This window comes from Mixophyes fleayi, chromosome 1 (genome assembly GCF_038048845.1).
Source record: "Mixophyes fleayi isolate aMixFle1 chromosome 1, aMixFle1.hap1, whole genome shotgun sequence".
Taxonomy (NCBI): domain Eukaryota; kingdom Metazoa; phylum Chordata; class Amphibia; order Anura; family Limnodynastidae; genus Mixophyes; species Mixophyes fleayi.
The window spans coordinates 112584136-112597504 of NC_134402.1; the positions used below are offsets into that span (position 1 = coordinate 112584136).

The following is a 13369-nucleotide window of genomic DNA, read 5'->3' on the forward strand; positions in this document are numbered from 1 at the left end:
CCGACTATGGCCCAAGACCATGTTGATCTCAATCTTACATATACAAAAAGAAACAATCAAGTCAGGCGCTCCACTCAGGTATGCAGCGGAGTATGTATACAGAATATTCACTAATATCCTAAACCACAATATTATCAAAATAAATTATACATACTCATGCGCTCCCCTTCCTGCACTTCAGGCTGATAGTAAAATAGAATGATCCCTCCTAGATCAATCTTTCCAGTGATCACTTGATGGTGGATCACTCCGCCATAAAAACAAAACTCCCAGACACAAAAAGAAAACCAACATGGTGTAGTATATCATTGACTATAACAGTCCCAAATAAGTCCACGATTAGGTAGGGGCTCTTTTTGGTGAGCTTACCTTGGACGTCTGCGCTTGACGGGAGTGTCTTTGGGATTGGTGCTGCCGTTACGGAATCTTTGGGTGTTCCGGTTACCTAACTTGTTATTTGTCTTCTTGTTTGTGCCGTGGCGCAACCTGGGATGGAAGAGAGAGAGAGAGAGAGAGAGAGCGGGGGGGCAGGGTTCAGATACAAATGTGGTACCAACAATATACTCTTGGTGCTTGTGGGTAAGCAGTAGGTTATAGTTCGTTCTGCTGATGGTTTAATTGGAGGGATAGGAGTTTGATTTTACCTAAATTATTGCCTAATCCACCAATAATTTAGGTAAAATCAAACTCCTATCCCTCCGATTAAACACCCCCGCAGAGCCACAGACACATCCCATACAGAAGGTACCAAACCACCACAATATACATTGCATTAGGGCTGTAAACAGGGCAAAGAGCTATAGACCCACATCAGCAGAACGAACTACAACCTACTGCTTACCCACAAGCACCAAGAGTATATTGTTGGTACCACATCTGTATCTGTGTTCTCTACACCCCCCCCCCCCTGCCCCCTCCCTCTCTCTCTCTTTTTCCCCCCCAGGTTGCGCCACGGCACAAACAAGAAGACAAATAAGTCCACCACTACTCAAATGAAGGTCCTCCAATCTTCACCGTAAGAAAAGGATGTATATCACAATACACCAGTGCTCTTCATGCTCTCTGACCCCTAAGAGTATATGCTTACAAATATGCACAGTAAAGAAAGCCTTCTCAAACTCCAATCCTGTTATTCTCCTTTTCATATTAACGTTGCCCAGATCTCCAATCAATATATTGGACCATGGGAAATAAAAGATACACCAGGGGGAAATCTTGTGCATTAAATGTTAATAAAACCTCATAAAATATAAAAAAAAACACACTCAACTTGAAAAAAGTCATACTAGACATCACATATGGTTTGTACCTAATGTCTGTGCAATCAACAGCATATAGGAGACCAAGGACAGATCTCTAAGTCCTGCTGCAGCTCCAATCATCCAATGCCGAACGATATTCCAAGACAGATGGGCCGAATGATGAATCCAACGCGTATCAACTCGCTCCGGAGCCTTTCTCAAGGCTGTCATCTTCCTCCAACTTGCAGGTATATATAGTCACTTCCCCCATAAACAATCAAACCCGTCCCGCACTCTTACGTCTGACCTTACTTCCAGTTTTGTTATTGCATTTCATTCTCCCACAACAAGGCTTAGTTCCCTGCAACCTAATATATACAACTAACAAATTCTCCCATCTATCAGACGGAGCCGCAGGATAGTGCATTCATAATGTAAAAATACAAAATACATAGGGCTAGATTTACTAAGCTGCAGGTTTGAAAAAGTGGGGATGTTGCCTATAGCAACATCCCCACTTTTTCAAACCCGCAGCTTAGTAAATCTAGCCCATAATGGCCATCAAATCATGTAAACACACTGGTGTCCTTGAATTGTCCAGTTCCTTGTTTATTGCTGACAAAAGACAAGTGCTTTATATGTAACTGACCACCCTCACTATCAAATTGGTGGCACAACACCATTTAACCTTTGCAAAACTACAGCTACTTATTAAAAATGTTAAAATATGATGACTTTGCCCACTTTGTCCTCTGATTTCATGCCCAAAACCTTATTGGGTCAGTGTAAATACTATTACAACTTGTGTAAGGGACACCTTTTAGTTTCAATCTGATGTAAAATCAGTGATCCAACTTGATTTAATCCTTTAAATATAAGCTTTTCTGAATAAGAAGCTGGAGCATGAATAAGAAGTGAATAAGAAGCTGGCCGAATAAGACGCTAACTTCAGCCTAGTCCTTATTCCTTCATATAATGCAGTGGTCAGGGAATGGGTAAATTACCCCAAATGGGGTAAAAATGAAATTCCTGGGGGTAATGCTGCCGATTTACATGCTGTCAGTTGGATTGTAGACCCCTTTAAATGTGAAATTGCTGTTGTACCAGAAGAGCCTGAAGGGTTGGCAGAGGCACTTCTTGAGCCTCGATGCAATAATGAACCACGTATTGCATTTGAAAACAAAGCAGATCTGTCATATTTTTGGATGTCAACAGCTGCAAAGGCGTTCAAAATTGCACATGAGGAGGCAGTCAAAAAGTTGCTGCCTTTTGCAACAACCTACCTTTGCGAACAAGGATTTTCCACTTTAACGAACATAAAAACAAAGCAGAGAAATCGATTGGACACTGAAGACTGTATCCAAATTGCTCTGACATCAAAATGCCCCAATATTGATCCTCTCGTATCAAAAATGAAGCAACATCATTTCTCCAAAACCTGAAGTTTTGAAGTTGAAGCTTTCAAAGAAATTTTTAATAGATTCAATAAAATTTTGAATTTCAATAATAATATATGATTTCCTTCCTTTCAAATCAAGGGGGTAACGTCAGCGTATCTAAATATATTTTGGGGTAAAAAAGTTCCCTGACCCCTGATATAATGGATGCTTTTTAGTTGACATTTCTAACTGCCAACAGGGGGAGCTGTTAAATATAATCTCCCCTAATAAACCCGAATCCTGCACTGTTCCACTTTCATTATTTAGCGTTTCCAATATGCTTTCTTCTATTGCAATTACGTATCTATTGGTGATCATAAATGTCATTTAAAAAATTGTTTATTTTACGCGGGCAGACTTGGATGCTCTGCAGTGCTGATAATAGTCTCTCCACACTGCAGCCTCATGTACTGTGATCGGCAGCTCAGCGCTCCTTTATTTATGTCTGAATACTGGTGAAGGGATTGCCGAGTGGATCGTTCAGAGTTATAGTGACAATGTCGGTGTTCCAGACAACCGGGATCCTCAGGAGGCCTGCTTCAATAAGTGAGCGTATATTATATCCATAGTACAGACTTATATTTGTAGTGTGCTTGTTCAGTGCGTGGCGATGATATATGTCCTCATGGTGCATCCACGATGGGGTTATTTCTGTAAGGATTACTATAGTTTAGTTGCGCATAGCAGAGCCGTAGTATTCTATATTGAAGATAAGTCTTTAAATAGACTGGATTGTATAATGTCACCTGCATGCACCCAACATATATTCTACACACGTGACTTAGCAGATATTCTGTTGTCTCCTCATATGATAGTAGCCGTTTTTTAATAATGAATTCTTAAGAGGGTTCTAGGTTCGATCCTGTAAATAATAGTGACCTAGATGACATTGACAGATGCTGGTAATGTCTCTACTGCTTACACTAGGGGGAATGCTTTAGCTAGCATCACATTGCAGTGTGTGTGTGTGTAGGTGTGTAGGGGGAATGCTTTAGCTAGCATCACATTGCAGTGTGTGTAGGGGGAATGCTTTAGCTAGCATCACATTGCAGTGTGTGTGTGTGTAGGGGGAATGCTTTAGCTAGCATCACATTGCAGTGTGTGTGTGTGTGTAGGGGGAATGCTTTAGCTAGCATCACATTGCAGTAGGTGTGTAGGGGGAATGCTTTAGCTAGCATCACATTGCAGTGTGTGTAGGGGGAATGCTTTAGCTAGCATCACATCACATTGCAGTGTGTGTGTGTGTAGGGGGAATGCTTTAGCTAGCATCACATCACATTGCAGTGTGTGTGTATATTTCATATTCACTATCACGATATATAGAATGTTATTATATCAACAGTACATGAGTACCATCCTGTGTTTATACAAATTACAATACAACACTTTACAATTTGAGAAAATTGCAGTACAAACAATGATACAAGATGTATAGAGGTCCCTGCCCATATGAGCTTATAATCTAATGGAGAAGGTTAATATGACAAATGAGGAGTGTGGAGAAAGGGTGAGATTTAGTAAAAATGGCAAATACTTCAAATGCAGGCATATCGTATGGGAAAAATCTCCACATAGGAAAAGAATTCATAATGATCGTACATACTTAATTATAGGATGCTACCGACTCTGTAGTGCTGGACAATCATCCTACAGATGACTGTATAAACATAATATATGAATGCAATTAATCATTGTAACACAAACATGGATAGTCATTTGCTAACAATTACAGCTAGCATGGATTGAGATACGAATTCCATGTATGTGAATAAACAAACCATTTTAGAATAAGACATGACATCAGGGACATACAAAGTAGATGAACTTGAGACATAGGGTAGAGAGGACCCTGTATTTGAGAGCTTAAATTTTAGAGGGAGGGGATAATGAGAAATAGTAGGACCAAAAGGACACAAGTGGATGTGGTAGACATGAAGGTCTATGAAGGGGTGTAGGGTTGGTTGGCATGAAGAGGTGGGTTCTAAGGAAGTGTCGCAGGATTATAGGTTGGGGGAGAATCTGGTAGGATGAGGCAAGGAGTTTCAAAGGTAGGGTGCAGAGCAGGAGAAGTTTTGTAGACGGGAGTGTTATTAGAAGGGAAGAGAGTTGAAGGTGGCGCGGAGTCATTGAGCTGGGTGTATCTCGTGATGAGGTCAGAGATGTATGAGGGGAAGCGTTAGTGAGGGCTTTGTAGGTGATGGTGAGCAGCTTGAACTGAGTTCTGAAGGGAAAGAGGAGCCAGTGAAGGGATTTACAGAGTGGAACAGCGTGAGAGGATTAGTCTAGCTAATTTTAGCTATTCAGGATGGATTGAAGAGTGGGAAAGCCAGTGAGGCGGAGGTTACTTTCTCAGTGAGGAAGGGGTGTATCTTGTCAATTTGTGTGGAAAAGGAGGTGACAAGACTGAGAGTGAGACTAGATGTGCAGAGTGAAGCTGAGTGTGGAGTCAAGGATGATACCAAGGCATTCGGTTGATATCAACTGTGAGGGAATTATGGGGAGGGATAGTGAAGGAGGGGGGAAGATAATGGTCATGTTAAGTTGGAGGAAGCGTTGGCTCATCCAAGTGGAGATGGCAGAGAGACAGTTGGACACACGGAAAGGCAGATGTGAGTGTCATCGGCGTAAAGGTGTAAGTTTTGGTCCAAGGAGCGTATGAGTTTGCTGAAAGCTGGTGGAAAAGAAGAGCAGAGGGCCAAGAACAGAACCTTGTGGAAAATTAGTAGAGAGAGGAGGGGAGCAAGTCAGAAGATGAGACATTGAAATAGCATCCTGAGAGGTAGGGTGTGAACCAGGAGAGGACAGTGTCACAAAGGCAGTGAAGGGTGTCAGAGAAGAGAATAATCTAGTGTTGAAAGCAGTGGAGAGTTAAAGGAGTAGGACTAGGGAGAAATGGCCCTTTGGCTTTGGTCAATTTGGTGAGGGCAGTTTCGTTAAAATGGTTGGAAGTTAGACTGAACAGGGTCAAAAGCGAGTGGGAAGAGAGTAAGTGGGTCAGACGGTTGAAGGCAAGTCGTTCAAGAATTTTAGAAGCAAAGGGAAGCGGGGAAATGGCACGATAGTTGGAGAAAAGGGTCAATAGAGGATTTCTTGAGAATTGTGGAGATAAGAGCATGTTTGAAGGCAGAGGGGAAGACACCAGTGGTGAGTGAAAGTTTAAAGCGGTGAGCAAGGTGCAGGCAAGCATTGGGTAGAGAAAGCAGAGGAGCTTGGAGGCAACTAGGTCGAGTGGGCAGGTAGAGGAAAAAGAGGGGAGAGTGAGGATCTCTGACTCTGTTACAGGATGGAATGAACAGCAGGTGACTGTGTGGGTGGGGAGTGGTGGATAGTGTAAATCTTAACTTTATGTGACAAAGTGTTGAACGGTGAAGCAGGACAGAGAAGGGAATCGATAGTGGCGAAGAGGCGGTGGGGGTTGTTGGGCAGGATTCAGATGAGGTATTTGATATATGTTTGGCTAGAGAGAGGGAAATAATGACAGGTACAGCAGGGCTTTTGTGCTATATCCAGATGGGAGATTTTCTGTTAATAACTTTTTTTTTTTTTTGACATCAACATAAAGCACATTGTTTACATTGGGCAAAGTGTCACACAACATGTTTACAGACTTCAAGACACTTAAATAGATCTTACAAACATGTTATAATTCGCAAATTAATAACATTTTTTTAAACTTGTTTAAACTTTAAATGATGCTGCAAAGATGCTCCTCAGACACTGCTAAATACCTCTCCTTTAACCTACATGAAATTATTTCAATTGTTCTTAATGAGTTTAATTTTTTTGTTTCAGTTTTTGCTCGATCAATGTTTACTGCAAGAGCACATGACAATTCAAGACCAAACTGGTTGAAAGTCGGCCTGGCATTGGGGAGTACAGTAGTGCTTTGGGGTTTGGTGAGTATTTAATTATTGGGGAAATATTGCTATGTAGAAGTCTTTGCAAGAAGTGGATAGGTAATCCTGCTTACCGACATGATCGAACATATTAAATTTAGGATGGTATCATCACAAAACAAATGTCTTCAAAGTTGCTTGTCATGTATGTCCACAATTTAACTATAGGTAGTCTTACAGATCACACATTAAAAATGTATATCCTAATACCGCTTATTCTTTACATGTTGTTAGCTGGACTGTTTTCCTTTGGTAATCTAAAGCCATGTATTTATATGATCAAAAAAAGTTATTTATTTTGTTTGCTCTGAAACTGGTATGTAAGTGTAAGGAATTATTGCCGATCAGGCCTTCTGCAATTAAAGCTGCAGCAGGTAATTATCACATATCTGCCCCATTTCATCAATCTGTTTATTCTATGCTTATATTCAAAGGATATATATGGTCGGTGACTCGTTCTAGATATGTTTAAAGTTTTTTTTTGTTGTTTTTTTTATCCAGATTTGATAACGGGCACACCTCCTATTGGCTTCTCATAAATGTAATTGGACAGTGCTAACCAATCGCATGCAGTATGCACTGACTTCATCTCGTCACCCGCTTTATATTGTTTACGGAATCTAGCTAGTATTGCTGCTGTAATCGGCTATTATATACATGTATATTATATATTTACATTTCTGATATAGATTGAAAACTGGCATGGCCTACGCTACCAACGAATTCCTGTGCTTTTTTTATTCATTATTTCTTTTTACAGCTCATCAAGCAACACAATGAAGATGTCGCTGAGTATAAAAGGAGAAATGGGTTGCAGTGAACCAATGATTCCATCAAGTAATATAGTGTAAGTAAAAGATATTGGATTGGGAACCTATCTTCATCATGTAGTGTCTTCTGTCAGCTGATCCAGAACTAGCCTGGCATTTACTTTGGTTGATATATGCCAGAATTAAGCTTACATTTTCAAAGTGCTGAAAGCTTTTAATATCTCTATATATATTTTTTTTCCATTTTGTTGTATACTCACTTTAAGGGGCATATTCAATTGTCCGCGGGATTGCCGAAAATCCCGCGGTCTGCGCAGGATTACCGTTATTACGGTAATCATGCGCGGAAAAACCGTTAATACGGTAATTTACTCGCTGGATTTCAGCGAGAGATTACCGTATTAACGGTATTAGTTTTTCCGCGCTCGAACCCGCGGACAATTGAATACCCCCCTAAGAGTTTGATTGAAAAAACATAGATACAGCTCACAATTTGAAGAAATGTAACACTTATGACATATAACAAACAGCTTCAGATCAAGGGCAATATTGCTTAGAAGTAATGATTTTAGAGAAACTACAATACTAAAATAATCAGTCAGTTAGTATTGAAGAAAACGTCTAAATATAAATTTTGTTATAGGCGTTACCCATACTAACTGTCTGTTCATAATTAGAATAGCCACAAGATCTGCAAGATCTTCTTCATTTCAGCCGACGTTGAGCTAGCCACCCACAAATCAATTTGCTTGTTGAGTAAAATTGCTTTCAAATTAATAGTAAAACAACTGCTTTATGTTATAGATGATATACGACTGAAAACCAAATAATTGATCTGTCAGGATGGAAAAAATCATTATGTGAACTGGTTGTTGGAATGAGTAAAAAAATTTAAGAACAAGTCTAAGTCGTCAGCATTTTAAAATGATCCGATAACCGAAAACTGTTTAATTAGCTTCACATCTGATCCCACTATTGAAGAGCCATGAATGTGTTTAAATGACTATAAATTCCGCTGACATATTGCATACTAGCTGTAAGTGAATTAAGGTAACTGGACCAATAATATTTGACTGTAATCAGTCCCATTTGGTAATCAGTTGAAAGACTAAAAATGAGTTATCCTTTTTATTTTGAGAATTGTAAGGTCTATTCACAGATATTGATTTTGATGTATAGGTGCACTCATAAAATAAGATTACCAGATCTGTTCCTATATTGGTCACAAATGTAAGTCCAAATTGGACAGGTCCAGTCATTCATTGGTCATGATGAGCATCCAAATCCGATGGAGTTTCATTAATTGCATAAGACACAGAATAATTGTGGTCACCGGACGACTGCTTTTCCAAATAAGACCAATTACATTCAATGGATTGTAATCATCATTGGCTATTAATAGTTGTCATGGAGAGCCACATACATCACAGTTTGGCCAAGTTGACTTAAAAAATTGTCACATGTCTGGCTAGACTTAGTTTGACTAATTCAAAAGGATATAATATCAACGCACCAGAGAATCAAATATCCAGTCTTATTTCACTTAAATAGTAAAATTATCGAGTAACTGGAATGGTGCACCCCACACATGTACAATATTGGTACAAAACACAGAAGAGGCATAGAGAAAACACATGTATAGTAGGGGCACTCACTGATTATAAGGGTATAAAACTTATATTTTATTAATTCGTTTAAAATATTCCAATTATTCCCTAGAGAATACCTGAGTTACGCTAGTAGCGAAATAAAAACAAAAATAATATAATGTGTAGAGTGTGAAAAAAATGAAACAAAATTATTAAAATGGCAGAAAAGACTGCCAGTCCTCGCTGAGCTAATGAAAAAATATCTTTCTAATATCTTATTATAAGTGTAATAGAGGAATATAATCCTCACGCTGCTAGAATACCTGTTATTATATACAGGTTATCAATGATCATATAGATAGATTAAATTAATACTGGGAGGAAAAAGATTTATTCTTTGGGGGAAACAACTGTTGTTATAACCGGATTGATTAGGATCTTAAATGAGTACAGATTTCCCCCAAAGAATAAACTTAAATAAACAAAGAATAAAATGACTGCTGGTCAGTTAATTTGATCCTCTTTCCAAAGGTGGGGGCAGCTCACTCCAACTGTTGCATACGTGTCTTCCCGTCGAAAAACCAGTATAAACTGACCCATAAATAGTGCTTTGAGTATTCATCTCATACTATTCATAACTAGCGTTTGCTATGTGCGATCGCTACTCTGTTGATACTGTATTTCTGCTGGTAAAATATGGATTAATATGAGACCAACTGCATACATTTCTGAGGACCTGAACCATAAATACCTTTACTGTAATTTTATCGATGTATAAATCTCTAATTCATTTATCAATAAATGAATGCCAATTGGAACTTTAAATGTGTACTATTTCAAATGTAAGTGTGTGTTGTTTATATGTGCGATTGCGTTATTAGACGTAGCGTACTAATCACAATCACACGGTAACCCTGTATTGATCAGTTTAGCCGACTTCATCCAATTATTCGACTTCGACACAGTAAACAAATATTGAAAGTTAAAATGTTTCGGCTCTAACTGGAGCTGGTATGTCTGTTCCATTTAGAGCAAACATACTGTAAAATTGGAAAAATCTGTATATGTCTATATCTGTCTATTTTGACCAGCTGAGGTTATTGATTGTACATATATTTGTAATATTGCTGTACCACTTGTTTTTGGATATTTGTTATAAAACTTCGGAATCTTTGTAACCAAAATTGTTTTCTTTTTATGTTTGTTACTGATTGTATCCAACTGATGTTAAAAAAAAATTAATATGAGGGCATGTTCCACACTTAAGGACATATTTCTAGGGGCAAGCTAATTGCTTGAAAATGATCATGAAAACATGTATTTAAAATAAATGGCTATTTACATTTTTGTGAAAAGAGATCACTCTGATACTGTAAACATTTTATTGTTGAACCAATGCACAGTAATAAAGTTTAACGGTGTCTGGTAGCAAAGCTAAAAAGTACCCTAGTCACTAAGAAGTTAAATAATAAAAATGTATATATTTTTCTTTCAGGTGGATTACTAAAGCCTCTTGACATGGTGGATTCTTCTACAATCTGAAGTCAATTTTTTTTTTTCTTGTACAATTCAATAAACAATATTCCCATTATTTAAATGTTTGATTTATTTTCTATGAAGCTTGATTACCCAAATTGGAGTTTATTATTAATAATTAATTTACATTTTGTGACTTGCTAGCAATTGATCAGCATAGAGTACTGCAACTATAAAGTTCAATACATTGGGATATTAGCATGCAGAATATAGGATTTAGAGCAACGGCACGACAGCATGTATGTGAAATAAATATACCTGAATAAATGCTGAGCAAAAGACAAGAAAGAGTTTTTGTAACCGTGTAGCATGGCTCATTATAAAAAAAAAATAAAAGCCTAAGGGATTCGTAAGGTCAGGTCTGTGCCCTGCTTGGTGTTGAGGAGTCTGTTATACCTTGGTGTGTCAGTGAATGAAAACTCTAAGCAGGGCACTAAACTTACCATAATAAACTTACGGGAAGAATTCTTCCTATTGACAAAATTAAGTATATTCTGAAATTGTTGTGCGGGGGAGTCCACTTCCAATGTAGTAGACTGAGAATCTTAGCTGCATTATTTAAATCTTTCAATAAGGAGTGTTTGTATATGAAAATTAGAAGAGTTGTTTTGAGAAGATCAAAACCAGGGGTCAGTTGGAAGTACATTTTCCAGCATTTCTGTGGAGGTCTAGAAGACCGTTAGGACTGGACATTCCAACATGTGGAGCAGGGTACCAATCACCTTGTTGTTACAAATATGTTTGGAGTTGCAGGGAAGATGGAGTTCAACAGGCTCAGGCTCCTGTATTATTTAGTGAATATTTTTATATTGTCTCCATTATCTGGATGCTGAAAGAGCAGGTGTGAGTCATTTTGTAGAACTTCATTTATTGGGCTTTAGGTAATTTCTTGTCCAACTGTCCCAGGCCTTCACGAAGTCCGGAGGAATGGTCGGGTGACTTCAGGCAAGATTTTGTATATTAATGAGATAGAATGCTGAGGCTCCTGTGGAGTTGTACAAAAACCATCAAAGGAAGTCGTCTAGCACCAACAGGTAGGTAGCTATTAGACTAGACACAAATGGAATGATGCAACTTATTAATTGGACACAAAATAGCTGTAATTTTGTAAAAATAGTGTATTTACATCCGTATGCTGAGCCATATTTAAGATCTGTGCAGGTTGGCATCCGTAGCAAATCTGCATGGTATATGCCAGCCACACGTCACAGACCCTTTTACTATTTGCACTGTGTTTTTAACCATTTGTTTTATGTGCAACAAACGCATTTGCGATCAATAAACCCTCTCTGATGCAACAGAAACAACTCCCTGTCTCATGTACAAAATAAAAAGGTTACTTATACACCCACACACAAACCCCCACAAAAACATTATCATTGCATGAGCGACGAAGGAAGCACCAATCTGCTTCAGCATTGCAAGCACGAACAGACAATGGCAAGCAGTTCGTTAGTGCCGAAGACTGTCATAATTATCGTCCGCTATTTACACTTTCCCCTGACTACATGCAAATAATATTGCTTGCTCAGGGGTATAGGTATCTTTCCCTATCTGCATCCATTCACACAATGTGTGAACATGCCCTTCCTGTGCTCGGCCTATGTTAGAACACTCCTGTCCCACTTCTCCAGACGCAGGCTGGCATAAATGACAGAATCATGCAAATCTTCATGGGTGCATGTGCATGTACCCACTTAGAATGTGCAGAGCGATTTTACACAAGATAAAACGCTAACTGACATAGTACTAACTCTGTATCAGGCCCAAAGTGTCTAATTTGATAATAAGTCCATATTTCTAGGTCTGTCAAATTCGTCCCCTGCTTACTACCTGGCTGGCTAGCCAAAAACAACCTAATTGGAGACCAGTGTTTGAAGAGTGAGTGAGACCAACCAATGGGAAGTCAGGATTACATTGAATAGTTATGAGAGAGGAAATTTGCTACCAGTGATATAATGTAGGAGAGATTGCTGGGTGGAGCGCCTGTGGAAAGGTGAGGAATCAAATAATTTTTTGTTGGAAGGCCTGGGTAGTGGTCTAATCTACTCAGGGTATTTTACCCATGGCAAGATTCTAATCTGTTGAGTTTGCAGTTTTATAGTAGTGAATGAGAGTGATGTTGGCCTTCAGCATGTTTGGCCCTGTAAAGGTGTTCATGTTGGAAACAAAGGATGCTCCCCCCCCTCCCGACATTAGATTTCAAATTGTTTTTTTGGAGGTTGCTGAGGAATTTTGGTGGCACGGGAGTAGGAGGTGGTACAGTAATATTTATCTTCAATTTTTTTATTTTTTTTTGCCTGGTGGAGAAGAAGCGGATTATTTGGTTGATAATAGTAAGGACTTTTGATAATGAGGGCCCTAGATATTTCAATATAATATATTTGTGTGCCAGGCAAAAGAAAATGCTTTCTAGATCGCTTGAGCTAATACCTCCTGTTTACATTAAAGACCACATATTTAGAGCAATAAAAAAAAAAAAAAAGGTGGATAAGGCACGTTTTTTTTTTATTTATATTCCTTGATCATATTAGTCTATGGGAGTAAAACGCTGGCAAGGAGATTGTGAATAAGGAAACTCTATGCTTGGCGTCGCCCAACTTGATTTATCTGGATTTGATATTATGATATTTAATACATTGTGAAATTCTTAAATTAGAAACAGAGTACATACAGAAGGCGCATACCAAAAAGTTCATATATAGAGTTCAGACATAGAAGGTAAAATTCTTAAATAGAAAAAAAGTCAAGTCCTTCTTTGATATAAAGTCTCTAGTAGATTCCAATTTTTCATTCATCACCAGCTCATTCAATGATGTTTCACCATACATGACCAAACGATGGTTTCCCTAGAACCAGAGAGAAGTGCAGAGGTCAGTGTGTAAGATGTTTGAAGTC

At 38.6% G+C, this 13369-nt stretch overlaps 1 protein-coding gene across 1 annotated transcript; it reads left to right on the forward strand.

The window, feature by feature from the left end:
* The first annotated feature begins 3035 nt into the window (after positions 1-3035).
* On the forward strand, positions 3036-10526 carry NDUFC1 (NADH:ubiquinone oxidoreductase subunit C1). Its single transcript, XM_075199727.1, has 4 exons — positions 3036-3226; positions 6473-6576; positions 7337-7423; positions 10431-10526. Exons 1-3 carry the CDS (start codon positions 3178-3180, stop codon positions 7394-7396), a joined length of 213 nt encoding a protein of 70 aa, XP_075055828.1. The 5' UTR covers positions 3036-3177; the 3' UTR covers positions 7397-7423; positions 10431-10526.
* Positions 10527-13369: the final 2843 nt, after the last annotated feature.